This window comes from Thunnus albacares, chromosome 5 (assembly GCF_914725855.1).
Source record: "Thunnus albacares chromosome 5, fThuAlb1.1, whole genome shotgun sequence".
In the NCBI taxonomy this organism is placed as follows: domain Eukaryota; kingdom Metazoa; phylum Chordata; class Actinopteri; order Scombriformes; family Scombridae; genus Thunnus; species Thunnus albacares.
The window spans coordinates 30,360,937-30,379,457 of NC_058110.1; the positions used below are offsets into that span (position 1 = coordinate 30,360,937).

General features: G+C 37.0%; 2 protein-coding genes across 2 annotated transcripts; both read right to left on the minus strand.

Annotated features, from left to right (window-relative positions):
• Positions 1–379: 379 nt before the first annotated feature.
• On the minus strand, positions 380–3,696 carry LOC122982909 (GTPase IMAP family member 7-like; the record flags this gene model as incomplete). The annotated part of the gene is made up of 2 exons (XM_044352535.1): positions 3,651–3,696; positions 380–1,455 (listed from the first exon to the last, which is right to left on the minus strand). Coding segments are annotated over exons 1-2 (1,092 nt in total), but the record flags the coding sequence as incomplete, so codon positions are not given.
• A 10,122-nt stretch (positions 3,697–13,818) lies between these two features.
• Positions 13,819–17,348, minus strand: LOC122982788 (GTPase IMAP family member 4-like; the record flags this gene model as incomplete). The annotated part of the gene is made up of 3 exons (XM_044352346.1): positions 17,308–17,348; positions 14,256–15,137; positions 13,819–13,943 (listed from the first exon to the last, which is right to left on the minus strand). Coding segments are annotated over exons 1-3 (1,023 nt in total), but the record flags the coding sequence as incomplete, so codon positions are not given.
• Between the last annotated feature and the right edge of the window lie 1,173 nt (positions 17,349–18,521).

Here is an 18,521-nt window from a genome sequence, read left to right on the forward strand (position 1 = left end):
TCTTCTTCAACTCCCTTTCTTTCTCTTCTTTTTCTCTCTTTTTCTCTGCCTCCATCTCCTCCCTATCCCTCTTCCTCTCCTCCTCAAGCTTCTCCTTCTCCCTCTTCCTCTCCTCCTCTCTCTGTTTACTCTCCCTCTGCTTCTGCTCTTCCATCTCCTCCTTAACCCTCTTGATCTCCTCCTTCTCCCTCTTCCTCTCCTCCCTCTCCCTTTTCCTCTCTGCCTCAGTCGCCTCCTTCTCCCTCTTCCTCTCCTCCTCAAGCTCCTCCTTCTCCCTCTTCCTCTGCTCTTCCATCTCCTCCTTCTCTCTCTTCTTCTCCTCCTCAAGCTCCTCCTTCACCCTCTTCCTCTCCTCCTCAAGCTCCTCCTTCTCCCTCTTCTTCTGTTCTTCCATCTCCTCCTTCTCCCTCTTCCTCTCCTCCTCAAGCTCCTCCTTCTCCCTCTTCCTCTGCTCTTCCATCTCCTCCTTCTCCCTCTTCCTCTCCTCCTCTCTCTGTTTACTCTCCCTCTTCCTCTGCTCTTCCATCTCCTCCTTCTCTCTCTTCCTCTCCTCCTCTCTCTGTTTACTCTCCCTCTTCCTCTGCTCTTCCATCTCCTCCCTCTCTCTCTTCCTCTCCTCCTCTCTCTGTTTACTCTCCCTCTTCCTCTGCTCTTCCATCTCCTCCCTCTCTCTCTTCCTCTCCTCCTCTCTCTGTTTCATCTCCCTCTCTCTCTCAGCCTCAAATAAGGCAAGCAATTTCTTCATCTCTTTTTCAAGTTTTTCCTGTTGTTTTTTCTCCAGTTCCTCTTGTTCTCTGTGTATTTGTTCTTCTTTCTCTTTGAGGATCCGTTGTTTCTCTGCCTCGATTGCCCTCTCGGCCTCTTGGAACATCTCGTTGGTGTAGTGGCTTCCTCCGTTCTTCTGGACTATATCTCTGATCTTCTTGAGCAGCTCGGTGACCTGAGCATCATCCTTCACCTTGTTTTTGAAGACATGGTACTGGCCGTTACATCTGGCTACGAGTTCCTGCAGGTCTGGACTTCCTTCCAAGAACTTTTCAATAGTATCGTCAAGGTCATCACCACGAGTGAAGAGCACCATGCTGTATTTGTCTGCAGCTTGGCCAAAGATTTCTTGAATCCTCTGCACTGTATTAATTTCTTCCTCTGTGAATCTTCCTATCCCAATGACCACCAGGAAGACATGGGGTCCAGGAGCAGCATAAGAGATGCACTGGCTTATGTCTTTAGTTGTTTTATCCTCGCTGTGTCTGGTGTCACACAGGCCGGGGGTGTCGATAACAGCAACCTGTTGTCCGTGCACCACAGCAGTGACCTTAGAACAGTATTCAGTCATAGACTGAGCACTGCATTTTGATTCAAAGCACTTTTTTCCCAGGATGGTGTTTCCAGTGGCACTCTTTCCAATTCCAGTCTTTCCCACCATCACTATCCTCATCACCTCATGATTGTGTACTGTATGGAAGAATAAATAACATTACATGAGAATGGTATTCTAGGTATTCCAAAGCTTTCGTAAACTGCATCAACATCAGGTTTTTTACAGCTTTCAGCCCGTGAATAAGAATGTATTATCTCACACATTGTTGGCAAAATATTCCTGCAAGTCTCTGTTTCTCATTTCAAAAGTAATGGGTACTTTTCCCAGGAGCAGTAACTGAATGCATATTGTTGTGCACAGTACCTTACACTCTTAAAAAGGAAGTGCACAAATTCATAATGATCTATCTTAGGTGCAGTGGGTGAAGTTAGTTCATATAAATACTTTATAATTCTATTCTTATACACTATGAATCTTAAGTTATTTGTCACTTTGCAGGTACATTTTGTGTTTTTTTTAAAATCATGGTTGTCAATTTTGTGTAATTTTGGAGAGGTGTAATGTATCTACACAAAGAATATAGTGTAGTAGTGAGTTATTGTAGTATTTCCTAGGTTTGATTGTGTAAAACATAAAGCTAAGTTACACATACTGTCAGTCTCCATCAAGAAATAACGTCTCTAATAAAACTCAAAATTAGTTTCCTCATCAAATTTCGTCATGTATTAGATATGACATATGATTCTACTATTAAATGGCACCCAGGTAGAAAACTGATGTTACAAAATATGTTTTTAACCTCTTAAGCCCTAGGCCTCTGGCTCAAACCCCTGCTTGTAAATGGCATACTCATAATGAATACAGTATATCCCTGCAACTACAAGGTTTATATGAACACTTTCTATATCATAATAAAGGTAACACTTATGAGATTTCTGCAGAGGTGTAATCATCAGTATAGATGTTACTGGGTCAGAGTAAATGAAGATGGAACATAGCATAAATGAAAGATTTCATTTGAGCCTTAAAAAAACTTAACAGTATTATTATATAAATATCCCCTTTGAAATTATGCAGTTGCAGCCCAAAACCTCTAGCAAACCATAAAATGACATCTGAACATTACCTGTCCCAAAAATGATTCTAACAAAGTGAAGCAGAGCAAAGTTAGAGAAGTTTTAGTGGAGAAAAGATTCCGAATTAGATATTTTGAAATTACATCAAATGTTATGTAATCCTAATGTAATCTGAGTAACGATCTCAGCTAACCTGAGAAATAATATCTCCGGAAACCATTGGTCGATTTGGATGCTTCAGGCCTCTAATCAAAGCTCACAAACTCTGCTATCGATTGCTTTTGACTAAATCTGGGTCAGTACTACGACTCGCATGGAAGGCTTAGACCATGGCTGACTTCAATCTTTCCTCTTTAATGTGAAAGTGGATACAGAAAGGCTGTAATTGACTCAAAATGACCCAGAGACATTGGACCAGCCATTACTAGTGGTTATATGTGGTCAGACGCAACTTTTGATTACAAAAACAGCAAAGGTCAGATGCAATTTGTAGTTGTAAATGTAAAAACGGAAGTTTGTTTCTATTTTTCTTCTACATTTTTTCAGTGAGTCATTGAGAGCACACTTATAATGTTCATATCCATATTTTATGTCATATTATTAGTTAGCACAACTATACTAGATACTAACTACAACGTTTATAAACGTTTTACATGATCAATAAAAAAATGGTATTTGCCACCTTATGCTCTGCTTTACTTTAAAGATGCCCTGTGGAGTTGTCTTGTAAACATCCATATTTACTAACCAGTTACAGTATTGTAAGTTTCTGTAACATCAGCCAATACAGCAGAGAAAAAGTTAAGCTGAGAGCACAACTTCATTTTAAAGCACATCTTTTTAACCTCACTCCAAAAGGCATAAACAGCATGACAATACCAAAAAATATTAACGTTTCCTCAGATTCCATAGAGCTCAAATGGCAGTCATATGATTGAAAAATGCCACACATCTATAAATTTTCCTAGTGACTAAGAAATTGATAGTTAAAATTATTTTAACTGCACTAACTAAAAGTACTCCAGAATTTTCAGTCTGATTATAATCAAGGAACTAGAGGTTAGGTCAGAAATACAAACTAATAAATGTCTTAATGTCTTTGCAGTTCTATCCAGTATAAGTCTACAGAGGTATTAGTGTATTGGAGCTACAATAGTACACTACATAAAATTAGATTCAGCAGTGATCACTGTTATACCACCATCAAATAATGGTAGTATGTAAAACATGGATACAGTAGTATTATGACTTACTTAAGTTGCTGGTCATGTTTAGGTTCAAGTAGATGCTGCAGCTGAAGTGAAGATGCAGAGTTCAGATTGTATCTGCTGCAGATGCTTATAAGTGTCGCTATGCACCAGACCACTCCCACAAGCTGCACTAGTGAAACTAAATCAAGTCAATGATTCACTCTGCATACAGTCATGATAATAGCTTAATATGTGTCAAACTGATCAGTAAAAAGTAAAGGTCTTTCAAATTAAAACCCAATCAGGAATTTGCACAAGTAACACATTACGTTAAATAATAATACCTCGCCTGGACGAGGGATGGAAGATGTCCCCTACTTCACTGTGAAGTCCATTCTCAGTGTTTGTGCACTGGAGGCTTTAAGTTTTCACATCACACATTTGTAAGTTTCAATTTAAGCAGAACTTTTCTTTTCACCTACACTGTATGACAGTAATACACACATGTCTGTATGTTTGTTTAAACACTTCAACATGACTTAAATGCAAGTAGAACAGGTGCCAATAGTCCCACAGACATGGTCAGCGCCTGTCTGGAATCAGGATTCCTGTTGGCCTTCCTGTTTTTATAATTTGCTCTGAAAGTTGTTTCCTGAAGTGGAAAGTTTTGATTTGAGTCACACGTCTTCACCCTGTTGAACAGAGAGAAAAAGTTAAAACTGCTGATTACACTCTGAAATATACAAACTAGGTTGAGACACTTTTATTTCATTACATTTTTTATTTTATACCATTGTCAGTTATATTTTATATTATTATCACCACATTCCTTTCAAAAGTGTTGAAAACTCATGAAGCAATCTGCCCAAAATATCAACTTTAAAACAAAGGCAGGTCAAGGAGGAGGAGGGAGTTTGATGGTAACAACAACAATGAAACAAAAATAAAAAAAACAAGCAAAAAACTGAACAAAACACAAATTCATTTAATACAACTTTGCTATTGATAAAGTATTTTTTATGCAGTGCACATGTTTTTCTTGTGGCCTCTGTTTTTTCTCATAAAATATTAAAATGTATATATTTAAATACAAAATGTAAACTTTCAGTCATAAATCAGTATATTTTCTTTGTATTAAAAAAACTATATTGTTTAAGACAGAAAATGTAACCTTTGGAGAAAAGAGAATTACATTGTAAAGTCATGTTTCAAAAGTGAAATTTTGAGAGAATGTTATTGTTTAGAAATTAATTACCAAAATATCCCACTTTATGACTTTATAAAAGGTTGCTCCTCTCCTTTTTCACTGGGCCCTGGTACCCAACATTACATGTGTTTTTTGTGTTCAATTACTAATTTCAATCCAATGTTTCTGTTAATTTATCAGTTGTATTACACAAATATTGGAATATTGGTTTCAGTTGAGTAGTTTGTTTTTCACAATGTTATTATTGTTGAAGGACTTCAGTCCTGCTATGATGAGTTTCTGTTTTTGAAGGAGTTTTGTGATGGTTGAGCAGATTACTTCCTAAATTGGTGATAGTGACAACATGTGTGTGTGCTGTGTGAAGTTGAAGTGGGAAGGATAAAACCGTTCTGTAGTAAATGACATTCTGTATAATTCGGTAGGTAATTGTGGCTGTCAGTCTGTTTTAAAAAACAGTCAAGTGAAGTTAGACATTTACTAAAAGCAACACAAGGCAATATAAAAAGGCATTTAAATACAGTTAAAAAAGTATTAGATTGGAAATAAATATAAGCTAAATTAGAATAAGACAGATAAAACAGGACAATAAAAGTTACAGTGCAGTATAAGATATGAATCAAAAGTCTCAAATTTGACTGACATTGTTTTGATGAAATGAAGCAACTCTGGCTCCTAGAAATTACATTTATATACTATAAATTTGTTTTCCTTTCATATGTTTAACATTTAACATAGGGAAACATTTGACTATCTTCACTGGCAATGTTTTTTCTTGTAAAAAAAAGTGCTATGTTTTTATACTCTGTGGAAGTCATAGGAAGGTGGTCGGGGTGGATGATGATCACACAAAGTAGGACTCCGACACTGGAGACCAGGATTTGCATTCTGAGATCCAAGTGTGATGGAAACTGCCTTCCCATGATCAAACGAATGTGCCAGTGAGTGTGCAAAGATAACATTAGGTCAATAAGAGACAGTTCCCAGAGAGTTAGCAAGAAGGCTAATTTGTGGTGTAGCATTTTGGTTTTCTGTGTGAGATGATTTAAGGCCGCCAGGTCGTTTTTATTTTGAGAAAAAGGCGAAAGCTGCTGAGACAGTATTATTTCCAACATAAATCATACTTGTATTATCACCAAAGCGTCAAGGTCACTCATGAACTCAGCAATAATGACCAAATGGTTGAATATGATTGAAAAAAATGAGGTGGAGTCTAAAAAATAAGCTACACAATATGAGGGGTTATGAAGGGTATATAATATCATGTTTTATGATTTTGCATTAGGTTTTTTATCCCAGGATAAAGGCCTCGTTTTGCTTTGTATTGCTCTTTATGCACAGTAAACCTTTTCACACTGAACTCTACCAGCTTCAAGTGTATTTTTTTTTTAGTCTTTCTCTTATAAGTTTTTAGTTTAATGCTAAGTTGTAAGCGACCTGAAGATTTATTGGCCCATTTGAAGATTTTTCCACCTCACAAGTGTGGTTACAGGTTTAGGCTACAAAAACACTTTGGTTTACATCAGTGAAAGATTGTGATTTTGGTGAAATGTTAATAAAGTAAACATATTGCGTCTCGTGACTGAGTTTTTTGGTAGTGCCGTGGCTCTGGTGATGTCAGTCTGTCAGTCCAGACTGAAATATCTCAACAACTATTGGAAACATTGATATGAAATTTTGTTCAGACTTTCGTTGTGTCTAGACGATTAATCCCACTGCTTTTGGTGCTACCCTGTCATTTCCTCCAGTGCCAGCATGAATTTCACATGAAAGGTTTTGAGTGAAATGTCTCGTCAGCTATTGGATGGATTGCCATGGAATTTGGTGCACACAATCATGTGACCTACAGGATGAATTGTCACAACTTGGATGATCCCTTAAAGTGTAAGGCTGATGTTATTCTTAATTATTGTCAACAAATCCCATAAATAGACCAAAACCAACAATGCTGTGGTAGCAGTGAGTAGTAACAGTAGCAGGATGATGTGTCTGGGATTGATTCAAATAAACTACAGTGCCCATATTTGTGGTGATGAAGGAACACGCTGTGACTCACTGATGTGTTTTTAATAGTCTTTGGACAACAATGCAGTTCTGTGGTATAGAGCTCATGGAGCCATAGGCATAGCACTTAGTAGAATTGATTGATTATTGATTTGGTATTTTCATGGGATTTTTTGATTATAGGAAAAACGTAGAGTAGGATGAGCTTTATCCTTGAACTTTTCCTCTAAGTACAGTCAGACAGAATCACTAGCAGGGATGTTGACTCTTTGTCTTGTTCAGTATTGAACCTATAGACCAGGATCTTTCTCTGATCTTAACCAAGTGCTGCAAGTGTGTAACCATAACCAAAAGTTCAATCATACTTTAGTTACTACGAGCGGATAGTGTAGGGAAAACAAATGTCAGTACATTGTCAGTGAATATTTTACAAATTTTGCAACCTGCCTGATACGTTTCCTTATAATGTTGATAAAAACATGACTCAAATGAACTGAAAACCTGTTAAAACATGACTTTAGATGTGTCTAAGATGTCATGTTAATATCACATCTTACATGTATCATTTTTTACATAATTTATCTGCATTTTACATCATTACATTTTTTAAGATTCAAATATTATGCTTTAATATAATTTGCAGCAGGGCCATTCAACACCTTGTAGACAAATAGGAGGAATTTAAAGTCTATTCTAGCATTTAATGGAAGCCAATGCAAGGATTTAAGAACAGGTGTGATGTGTGCACTTTTCTTAGTCCTGGTTAAAATACGTACAGCAGCATTCTGTATAAGCTGCAGGAGAACTGCCTCTGTCTGTCTGATCAATCAGGAAGCTGAAGATGCCCAATTTAATGTATCCCTCCCCCTCTGTGGTTTGGACAGTGCATAGCTTTATCTACACCCACAATATGATGATGATGATGATGATGATGATGATGATGATGATGATGATGATGAATTTGAGGGGTAGAAGTGTGTATCTTAATGTTTTTCCTACATATCTTTTTCCATAAAGACATGTTAGCACATAAATGACACCCTTTGTTTAGCATGAAATTTTAGTTATAGTATCTAAGGCTCAGAGAAGGAACTGGTCACAAAATGTAATTCTCTAGGATTTACTCTGAGCCAGCAAACTAAAAACCCTGTTATCTGTCTTAAAGCAACAGCCATATCTTTCCCTGTTGAGCTGCGGCGGAAGTGTAGTAACAAAAACAGGAACTTTGGCACTAAAAAGATTGTAACGTTGAAAGATATCTACTTGATTTGACTCATTTGGATGACTAAGGCTTCATATTAGCTTTAGATAAAAGGGAATTTAAATGCATCCATCACTTACATTGAAACATTATGAAGGGATCTTCTAATGGCCAGTATGAACAGGAGGAATGAGTACAGCAAGAAAAACATATTTCAATGTTCATTTGACACCTGACTTGTTTTAAGGCTGACTTGAAAAACTGTGAACACGTCCTTCAGCCCTTACATACTGTTCAGGTCACATTTGACCCATTTTTCATTTGAGAGCAGTAAAAACACCCTTTTATTTTAGCCTGAAATGTTGTGAGTTTTATTAAAGTGACCCAGAAACCTTTTTATCTTTGTGCATCTGATGCACATTTTTTTTACTGAACATTTATACAAAAATTCAAAATCAACATTAAATAACGCTGTTGCATTCATACAATAACATTCATTAAAAACATGACAGTTGATATGTTCTCCCGTTTTAGGTAACGAAGAACCAGAATGTAGTGTGATTGTAAATGTTTTTTCTCCATAAACACATAAAGAATGCTGCTCTCTAAAAGCTTCATTAAGGACTGATCAGCCATTTATTGGTGACTGATATGTGTGAAAGAATAATAGATTTGTGGTTCAGATGTTTGGTATAGAGACTAATTATGAGGGGATTGATTCTGTGCAGGGTCAGAATATGAACAATATGTAAGAGTTAAAAAATGTGAACCAGTGGTTTAAATAGAGATGCAGGGGTTAGTCTTCATATTTTTTCCATCTTTACAAAAGCATAATTCTTACCTCGATGTGTCTTGTCCAACTATGTTTTTTAATTCTTCCCTTGTTGTTTGAAAAACTGTTATTGACTCCTCCTCTCTCCTCCTCTTCAGCCTCCCGAGCACACAGGAGTTGGACTTTATTCCATATTTGTACATCTTCTTTTGATGAAATTTGAGACGAAGAAGAAGTCAACTCAACAAAATGGTCTTGACAGCCAAAAGTGTTGCTAGAACAAACAAGTTTAGCTGCTGTCTTATCAGCAAATTTAACTCCTGGAGCAGATTTTCACAAAAAGAAAAAAAAAAGCATATGTGCTCCGCGAGTCACAATCTTTATTTATAGGGAATTTTTTAAAACAAACGTTGCAAAGTGCCTCACAAGGCATTCAAAGTTATTTGTTATTTTATATTAAAAAAAAAAAAAAATAAAATAAATAAAAAAAAAAAAATATATATATATATATATATATATATATATATATATATATAGCACTTGTCAGGTTACAAAGTGTGTTACAAAGATATAAAATGCCAGATTAACATGAGTGAGTTCAACAAGACTTTCAAAATGTGTTTGCAACACAGAATAAAAATATAAAACAAAAAATAATTCAAGAAAATGCAGTTCTTAAAGAATGTGTTTTTTTTTATAATAAAAATGAACTTTATTCATATTCATTTTCTTAACAAAGTTGCAACATGCTTTCATGTTTTGTACAAGCAGTTTTGTCAGTGGTGAAAGTATTTTAGATAAATAAAAGATATTTTACTTAAATAAAAGTAGCAATACCACCGTGTAGAAGTACTTTGTCACAAGTAAAAATCCTGCATTCAAAATGTTACATTAAATAAAAGAACAAGTGTATTAATCACACTGCATTGTTAAAGATCCCATCCAGATATGTTTTAGAACATACAAAAATCCTCTGCTTGGAATGATAATTTGTGTCTGACACGTTTTTTTCCACAAAAAAATGTTCAGTTACCACATGAAAATAAATAACATCTCCTCCTTCTCACTCAATGAAAAATCCAGAGTAAATGAATATGCAAATATATTTCATTTCACAAGTAACTGCTGGACACAAGATGTCTCCTACTTCACTGTAAAGTCCATTCTCAGTGTTTGTGTACTGGAGGCTTCAAGTTTCCACATCACACTTGTATAAATGAAATTGGACCAGGACTGGCTTCCAAACTAGTCGTGGTATCACAAATCCTGCACATAGGCCCGCCCCTTATAATCGGACTTTCAATGAGCACACAGAAACTTTCCTCTTTCAGCAGATGAATGTCAAAACATTCTTCTAGTGTCAAACTCTGGAAATACATCATTCTGCACAGTGAAGCTCAAACATCCAAGTGTAGGAACAAGAAGAAAAACATTTTTGAGTGGAGGGGGCCTTTAAAGTTACTAAGTCCTTAATATTAGGTGACCTTTGTTGTCATGGCTACAATAATAACCATGGGGTTAAGGTTAGGGGAAGATTGTAGTCACGTTGTTTTAAATACTGTCCCAACTTGTGGTTAGAAACGGGAAACGAAAGCGTTCCACTGTTGGGTTAATACCTCTCACCATCCCTCTTCCTCCCAATGAGAGAAATTTGTTGATATATGTTGACATCATTTGAACTTCATCACTGCTCCGGGTCAAAACTACTTCGGCCACTAGATGGCATCTTTTACTCAAAAATGTTGTTTTTGGGCAACTGACATTATGACCTATTGTGTTGTTTTTCTTAGGAGGACAGACTCTAATCCAACCAACAGCTTTTCTACTTGATTTGCACAATTATATATTCTATATTACAGTATATTACTGTTATTGTACAGTGTAAATTCAATACAAAATAGAGTTACAGCAATAACCTTTGTCTCTGTTCTCAGTTTTGTTTTTATTTTACTCTATATTATATTTTTATATGGTATTTAAACCTGCAGTGTGGAGCTTTTGTCTCCTCCTTCTTGCAGTGAGAGTAAATACTTAAATACTCATGTTAGTGCAAGGCTAAACTGGGAGTGAGCCAACTCAGCCAGTGGAAGTCTCTGGTGCACATGCTCTATGAGCCCAGTATTTGTATTTGTATCTATATTTGTTGAGGCAGCAAAATTATTTATTTTTGTATTTTTATTCAAATAAAAGAGGAAATAGGTGTAAAAATCCTGTTTTTGATTTTATCACACTTTTAATTTTAGTGTTGCAGACAGACCTTTACTTATTTAGGCTATACACCCATAACACAGAGACAGCACAGTGTGTAACATGTAGAGAAGAACTTCAAAGGTGATTCTTGCTTTGTACGTGTCATTTATTGCCTATTTTCTACAACCTAACTTTGTGGAAAGAACAACAGGTTATGGAGAGTCCCTTGGGAGCACTTAGCGTGTGTCAGTAGCTCAGCTTTATCTCTGGAGAGCACCAGGAGTGATGTCCAAATAATGAAATGTGGTCATCTAGCAGGTGGATGTGACTCCCCTCGTTGAGACCTGCTGATAGACGTAACAGCAGAGCAGAGGAGAGAGTCTGAGATAGCGATTTAACCGACTTGCGTGCTGGTAATTAACTTTTTTTTCCTCACTCGAAAACAAGTAAATAGTTGTACGAAATAAATGTTCATAAAAAACCCACTATATGTGCTTTGCCGAATAACGTATTAGTATTCAGGCACACCCTATTAACCACAGTTCTAAATCACTGCTTATGATGTATTAGACAAACGACATGTAATCATAGAATGCATTTGAATTTAATAAATGAATTTAAATTTAACGTGTTCATGATCGTTTTCAGATTATTACTCCTTAAATTGTGTTTCAGCTAATCCAAGAAAAATAGCCAGTGCCTCATAATAAACCAGAACTATGTGGAAAAATAAGAATAAATAAACAAACACCTAAAAAGTAAATAATAATCTATTTCCATAGCTGTAGCCTATCTATCCTGGTGACCTCGTCACTGCTACAATAAACGGCAGGCTGTTTGTGTATACAGAAAGGTGCAGAATTCTGCGAGAAGAGCAGGATGGATGTAGGCCGCACTATTCAACGATAGCTCATCTTTTCAAAGTCTTTGGTTGATTTTTACCTTCACCAGAGGAAAAGAACGTGTGCTTTTGTTGATTACAAAAAAGCATTTGATCTCGTAGACCAATCCTCTTCTGGTATTTTACTTTATGTCTGTTTCTTTTGTTTTTTCATGTGTAACTATATTCATATTCCTCCTTGATGGGTCATCGTGGAATGAAGTCCAAAGTTTAAAAAATAAAAAAAGAGTTAAAAAAGTCTTCTGTCTCTACACAGTACTACTCAGACTGGACGTCCACACTACATGTTGTTGACAGAGGTCATGTTCCAAGGCTTTGATTTTAGTTGTGTTGTGACAACATTAACGTCTACATCTACTGTATTTATTTATTTTTTCTTATATCTGGAACAACCAAGAAGTTCCAGTTTCACTTTGGCCCCATTAATGGATATAATTTTTCTTTTGTACCTCACAGTTCAAAAGTGATGAGCAAAACCATAAAGTAATTTATACATGGCCACATGGTGACCATAAATACGTCACTTCTTCCTTGGCTTGCGTCCTAGAACAAACATCTTTTGATAGTTTTAAATGCAAGGCAATAGTTAAAAAAACATAAATGATGTGCATATGCGTGTGTGTGTATGTAAAGAAATACTTTTTCATATAAAGCAGTGTATCAATCTCAGGATGAAGAGTAGGGACACTGAACAGGAGTGAAGGAAACATTTTTTTAATACCAAGCCATGGTCCCATGAAATGCATGTGCATATCCATGTTTGGAACAAACATTTCGCCACTTTTATACTCCCTACAGGGAGTTTGTGAGGAGAAGAAAGCTGCACTTTTAAAAACATTTTAGATTAAATCAGTTTATTATTTCCTGCTCTTCAGCCATTAAAAATGAATTGGACTGTTTCAGGGTATCCAAATCTAGTTCAATATAAGTTCCTGAAAAAGCATTGACTGTGACCTTTGAACTCTTGATTGACCAGTGAAACATGTCAGGATTTCCATCTTTTTATTGGGTTTAGTCTTAATATGACACTTTTATTTTTAGTTCAGTTGGTACAGAATCACATCTTTGTTCTTGAGTGGCATAAATCATAAACATACATTCATGAAATAAATGCTTTGATGACAAACAAAATTAAAACTAAATCAAAGACAAGTTATAATACAAACAAGTAAACCAGAGTGACCACAGAGAAGAAATGAATAGATTCTGGTGGAAATATTAATTCTACACCCAGTAAGTGGCGCCACATCAAAAGTAATCATCCATCAGAGGAGTGTGAGAATGTTTTCTATTCATGGATATCTCTGCAGAACACAACACAACAAGTACGGTGGTTAAATGAGAATATAAATGTAAAGACACACTTAAATGACAGCATTTAATACTGTCAAATGTTAACGCACACTAAATATCTCTTAAGGCCATTTTCAAAAATATATGTGAAGAGAGAAAGAAGACGTACAACCATGATATGATGAGTGACTAAGTCTTACTAATCTACAGTAGAGCTCTACCTCAACAAATACAATAAGCTTAATCATTCATATAGATAAATGAGTGTGTAGGGGCTTCAGGAGTTTTTCTTTAGATTAACTGCCTGAATATGGGACCACAAAATGGGAACCAGCTCTTAACAAACTTTAAAAACATTTTACCCAGATTATACAGTGGATTAGACCTCTCAGCTTCCCGTCTGGCCTCAACTTCATGCTTTTGCTGCAACCTTTCTCTTTCCTCTTTGTTTTCTCTTTCAAGCTTTTCCTATAATTCCTTTATCTTCTTCAACTCCCTTTCTTTCTCTTCTTTTTCTGTCTTTTTCTCTGCCTCCATCTCCTCCCTATCCCTCTTCCTCTCCTCCTCAAGCTTCTCCTTCTCCCTCTTCCTCTCCTCCTCTCTCTGTTTACTCTCCCTCTGCTTCTGCTCTTCCATCTCCTCCTTAACCCTCTTCATCTCCTCCTTCTCCCTCTTCCTCTCCTCCTTCTCCCTCTTCCTCTCCTCCCTCTCCCTTTTCCTCTCTGCCTCAGTCGCCTCCTTCTCCCTCTTCCTCTCCTCCTCAAGCTCCTCCTTCTCCCTCTTCCTCTGCTCTTCCATCTCCTCCTTCTCTCTCTTCTTCTCCTCCTCAAGCTCCTCCTTCTCCCTATTCCTCTGCTCTTCCATCTCCTCCTTCTCCCTCTTCCTGTCTTCCTCAATCTCCTCCTTCTCCCTCTTCCTCTGCTCTTCCATCTCCTCCTTCTCCCTCTTCCTCTCCTCCTCTCTCTGTTTACTCTCCCTCTTCCTCTGCTCTTCCATCTCCTCCTTCTCTCTCTTCCTCTCTTCCTCTCTCTGTTTACTCTCCCTCTTCCTCTGCTCTTCCATCTCCTCCTTCTCTCTCTTCCTCTCCTCCTCTCTCTGTTTACTCTCCCTCTTCCTCTGCTCTTCCATCTCCTCCCTCTCTCTCTTCCTCTCCTCCTCTCTCTGTTTACTCTCCCTCTTCCTCTGCTCTTCAATCTCCTCCCTCTCTCTCTTCCTCTCCTCCTCTCTCTGTTTCCTCTCCCTCTCTCTCTCAGCCTCAAGTAAGGCAAGCAATTTCTTCATCTCTTTTTCAAAATTTTCCTGTTGTTTTTTCTCCAGTTCCTCTTGTTCTCTGCGTATTTGTTCTTCTTTCTCTTTGAGGATGCGTTGTTTCTCTGCCCTCTCGGCCTCTTGGAACATCTCGTTGGTGTAGTGGCTTCCTCCGTTCTTCTGGACTATATTTCTGATCTTCTGGAGCAGCTCGGTGACCTGAGCATCATCCTTCACCTTGTTATTGAAGACATGGTACTGGCCGTTACATCTGGCTACAAGTTCCTGCAGGTCTGGACTTTCATCCAAGAACTTTTCAATAGTGGTATCTTCAAGGTCATCACCACGAGTGAAGAGCACCATGCTGTATTTGTCTGCAGCTTGGCCAAAGATTTCTTGAATCCTCTGCACTGTATTCATTTCTTCCTCTGTGAATCTTCCTATCCCGATGACCACCAGGAAGACATGGGGTCCAGGAGCAGCATAAGAGATGCACTGGCTTATGTCTTTAGTTGTTTTATCCTTGCCGTATCTGGTGTCGCACAGGCCGGGGGTGTCGATAACAGCAACCTGTTGTCCGTGCACCACAGCAGTGACCTTAGAACAGCGTTCAGTCAAAGACTGAGCACTGCATTTTGATTCAAAGCACTTTTTTCCCAGGATGGTGTTTCCAGTGGCACTCTTTCCAATTCCAGTCTTTCCCACCATCACTATCCTCATCACCTCATGATTGTGTACTGTATGGAAGAATAAATAACATTACATGAGAATGGTATTCTAGGTATTCCAAAGCTTTCGTAAACTGCATCAACATCAGGTTTTTTTTACAGCTTTCAGCCCGTGAATAAGAATGTATTATCTCACACATTGTTGGCAAAATATTCCTGCAAGTCTCTGTTTCTCATTTCAAAAGTAATGGGTACTTTTCCCAGGAGCAGTAACTGAATGCATATTGTTGTGCACGATACCTTACACTCTTAAAAAGGAAGTGCACAAATTCATAATGATCTATCTTAGGTGCAGTGGGTGAAGTTAGTTCATATAAATACTTTATAATTCCATTTTTATACACTATGAATCTTAAGTTATTTGTCACTTTGCAGGTACATTTTGTGTTTTTTTAAAATCATGGTTGTCAATTTTGTGTAATTTTGGAGAGGTGTAATGTATCTACACAAAGAATATAGTGTAGTAGTGAGTTATTGTAGTATTTCCTAGGTTTGATTGTGTAAAACATAAAGCTAAGTTACACATACTGTCAGTCTCTAATAAAACTCAAAATTAGTTTCCTCATCAAATTTCGTCATGTATTAGATATGATTCTACTATTAAATGGCACCCAGGCAGAAAACTGATGTTACAAAATATGTTTTTAACCTCTTAAGCCCTAGGCCTCTGGCTCAAACCCCTGCTTGTAAATGGCATACTCATAATGAATACAGTATATCCCTACAACTACAAGGTTTATATGAACACTTTCTATATCATAATAAAGGTAACACTTATGAGATTTCTGCAGAGGTGTAATCATCAGTATAGATGTTACTGGGTCAGAGTAAATGAAGATGGAACATGGCATAAATGAAAGATTTCATTTGAGCCTAAAAAAAACTTAACAGTATTATTATATAAATATCCCATTTGAAATTATGCAGTTGCAGCCCAAAACCTCTAGCAAACCATAAAATGACATCTGAACATTACTTGTCCCAAAAATTATTCTAACAAAGTGAAGCAGTGCAAAGTTAGAGAAGTTTTAGTGGAGAAAAAATTCTGAATTAGCTATTTGTAATTACATCAAATGTTATGTAATCCTAATGTAATCTGAGTAACGATCTCAGCTAACCTGAGAAATAATATCTCCGGAAACCATTGGTCGATTTGGATGCTTCAGGCCTCTAATCAAAGCTCACAAACTCTGCTATCGGTTGCTTTTGACTAAATCTGGGTCAGTACTACGATTTGCATGGAAGGCTTAGACCATGGCTGACTTCAATCTGTCCTCTTTAACGTGAAAGTGGATACAGAAAGGCTGTAATTGACTCAAAATGACCCAGAGACATTGGACCAGCCATTACTAGTGGTTATATGTGGTCAGATGCAACTTTTGATTACAAAAACAGCAAAGGTCAGATGCAATTTGTAGTTGTAAATGTAAAAACGGAAGTTTGTTTCTATTTTTCTTCTACATTTTTTTCAGTGAGTCATTGAGAGCACACTTATAATGTTCATATCCATATTTTATGTCATATTATTAGTTAGCACAACTATACTAGATACTAACTGCAACGTTTATAAATGTTTTACATGATCAGTAAAAAATGGTATTTGCCACCTTATGCTCTGCTTTACTTTAAAGATGCCCTGTGGAGTTTTCTTGTAAACATCCATATTTACTAACCGGTTACAGTATTGTAAGTTTCTGTTACATCAGCCAATACAGCAGAGAAAAAGTTAAGCTGAGAGCACAACTTCATTTTAAAGCACATCTTTTTAACCTCACTCCAAAAGGCATAAACAGCATGACAATACCAAAAAATATTAACTGTTTCCTCAGATTCCATAGAGCTCAAATGGCAGTCATATGACTGAAAAATGCCACACATCTATAAATTTTCCTAGTGACTAAGAAATTGATAGTTAGAATTATTTTAACTGCACTAACTAAAAGTACTCCAGAATTTTCAGTCTGATTATAATCAAGGAACTAGAGGTTAGGTCAGAAATACAAAATAATAAATGTCCTAATGTCTTTGCAGTTCTATCCAGTATAAGTCTACAGAGGTATTAGTGTATTGGAGCTACAATAGTACACTACATAAAATTAGATTCAGCAGTGATCACTGTTATACCACCATCAAATAATGGTAGTATGTAAAACATGGATACAGTAGTATTATGACTTACTTAAGTTGCTGGTCATGTTTAGGTTCAAGTAGATGCTGCAGCTGAAGAGAAGATGCAGAGTTCAGATTGTATCTGCTGCAGCTGCTTATAAGTGTCGCTATGCACCAGACCACTCCCACAAGCTGCACTAGTGAAACTAAATCAAGTCAATGATTCACTCTGCATACAGTCATGATAATAGCTTAATATGTGTCAAACTGATCAGTAAAAAGTAAAGGTCTTTCCAATGGCAATGTCTGTGTTTCCTACTGCCGGGTGACAAATTAAAGGAAAAACCGGTACAGGTCTGAATGCTTGACCCCTACAGTGAGGGGATCAGGTGGCTCTGTTATGCTTTGAGGGGCATTTTGCTGGCATGGTTTGGGTCCACATGTCCCCTTAAAGGGAAGGGTCACTGCAAATCAATACAAAGTTATTGTGACTGATCATCTTTATCCTATGATAAAACATTTCTATCCTGATGGGAGTGGTCTCTGCCAGAATGACAATGCCCCAACTCACAGGGCACGAGGGGTCACTGAATGCTTTGATGAGTATGAAAATGATGTGAATCATATGCTATGGCCTTCACAGTCACCAGATGTCAACCCAATTTTACACTCTCCACCATCAAAACACCAAATGAGGGAATATCTTTTTGAAGAATGGTGTTCATCCCTCCAGAAAAGTTAAGAGACTTGAGTGTTGAAGCTGTTCTGGTGGCACATGGTGGCCCAACACCTTACTAAGACACTTAATGTTGGTTTTATCCTTTAATTTGTCATCCATCTGTATTTCATTGTGTTAATTTTAATCTTCTGAGCTTTCTCGTGTAAGTTCCCACTGCTGTTTTACTTTTAGTTTCTGTTTGAATACAGCCCTGAGGTAAAATAGTCTGCCTGTTCAGCACTGTCAGTTGACATCAGTTTGTGTAGAGCTTACCAGCATTAACGTTTGTCCTTTGTTACATGTATGTCTTCTGTAACCACTCCCCTTCATTTCCAGATACTCCATATATTAACTGTAAACGTCAAACCTTGCTCTCCCCCCGGTCACTTACAAGAAATGGCAGCACTTTTTCAAAACTGCAGACAATGACTATTTGAATAAATGAGTAAATAGAATAAAATATATAAATGCACCAGAAATTGAAAACAATTCAATCGCTTGCTAAAACTCAACTTGTTGTGAAATGTTTATTCTTTTTTTTTTTTCAATTTTCACTCTTCATGCAT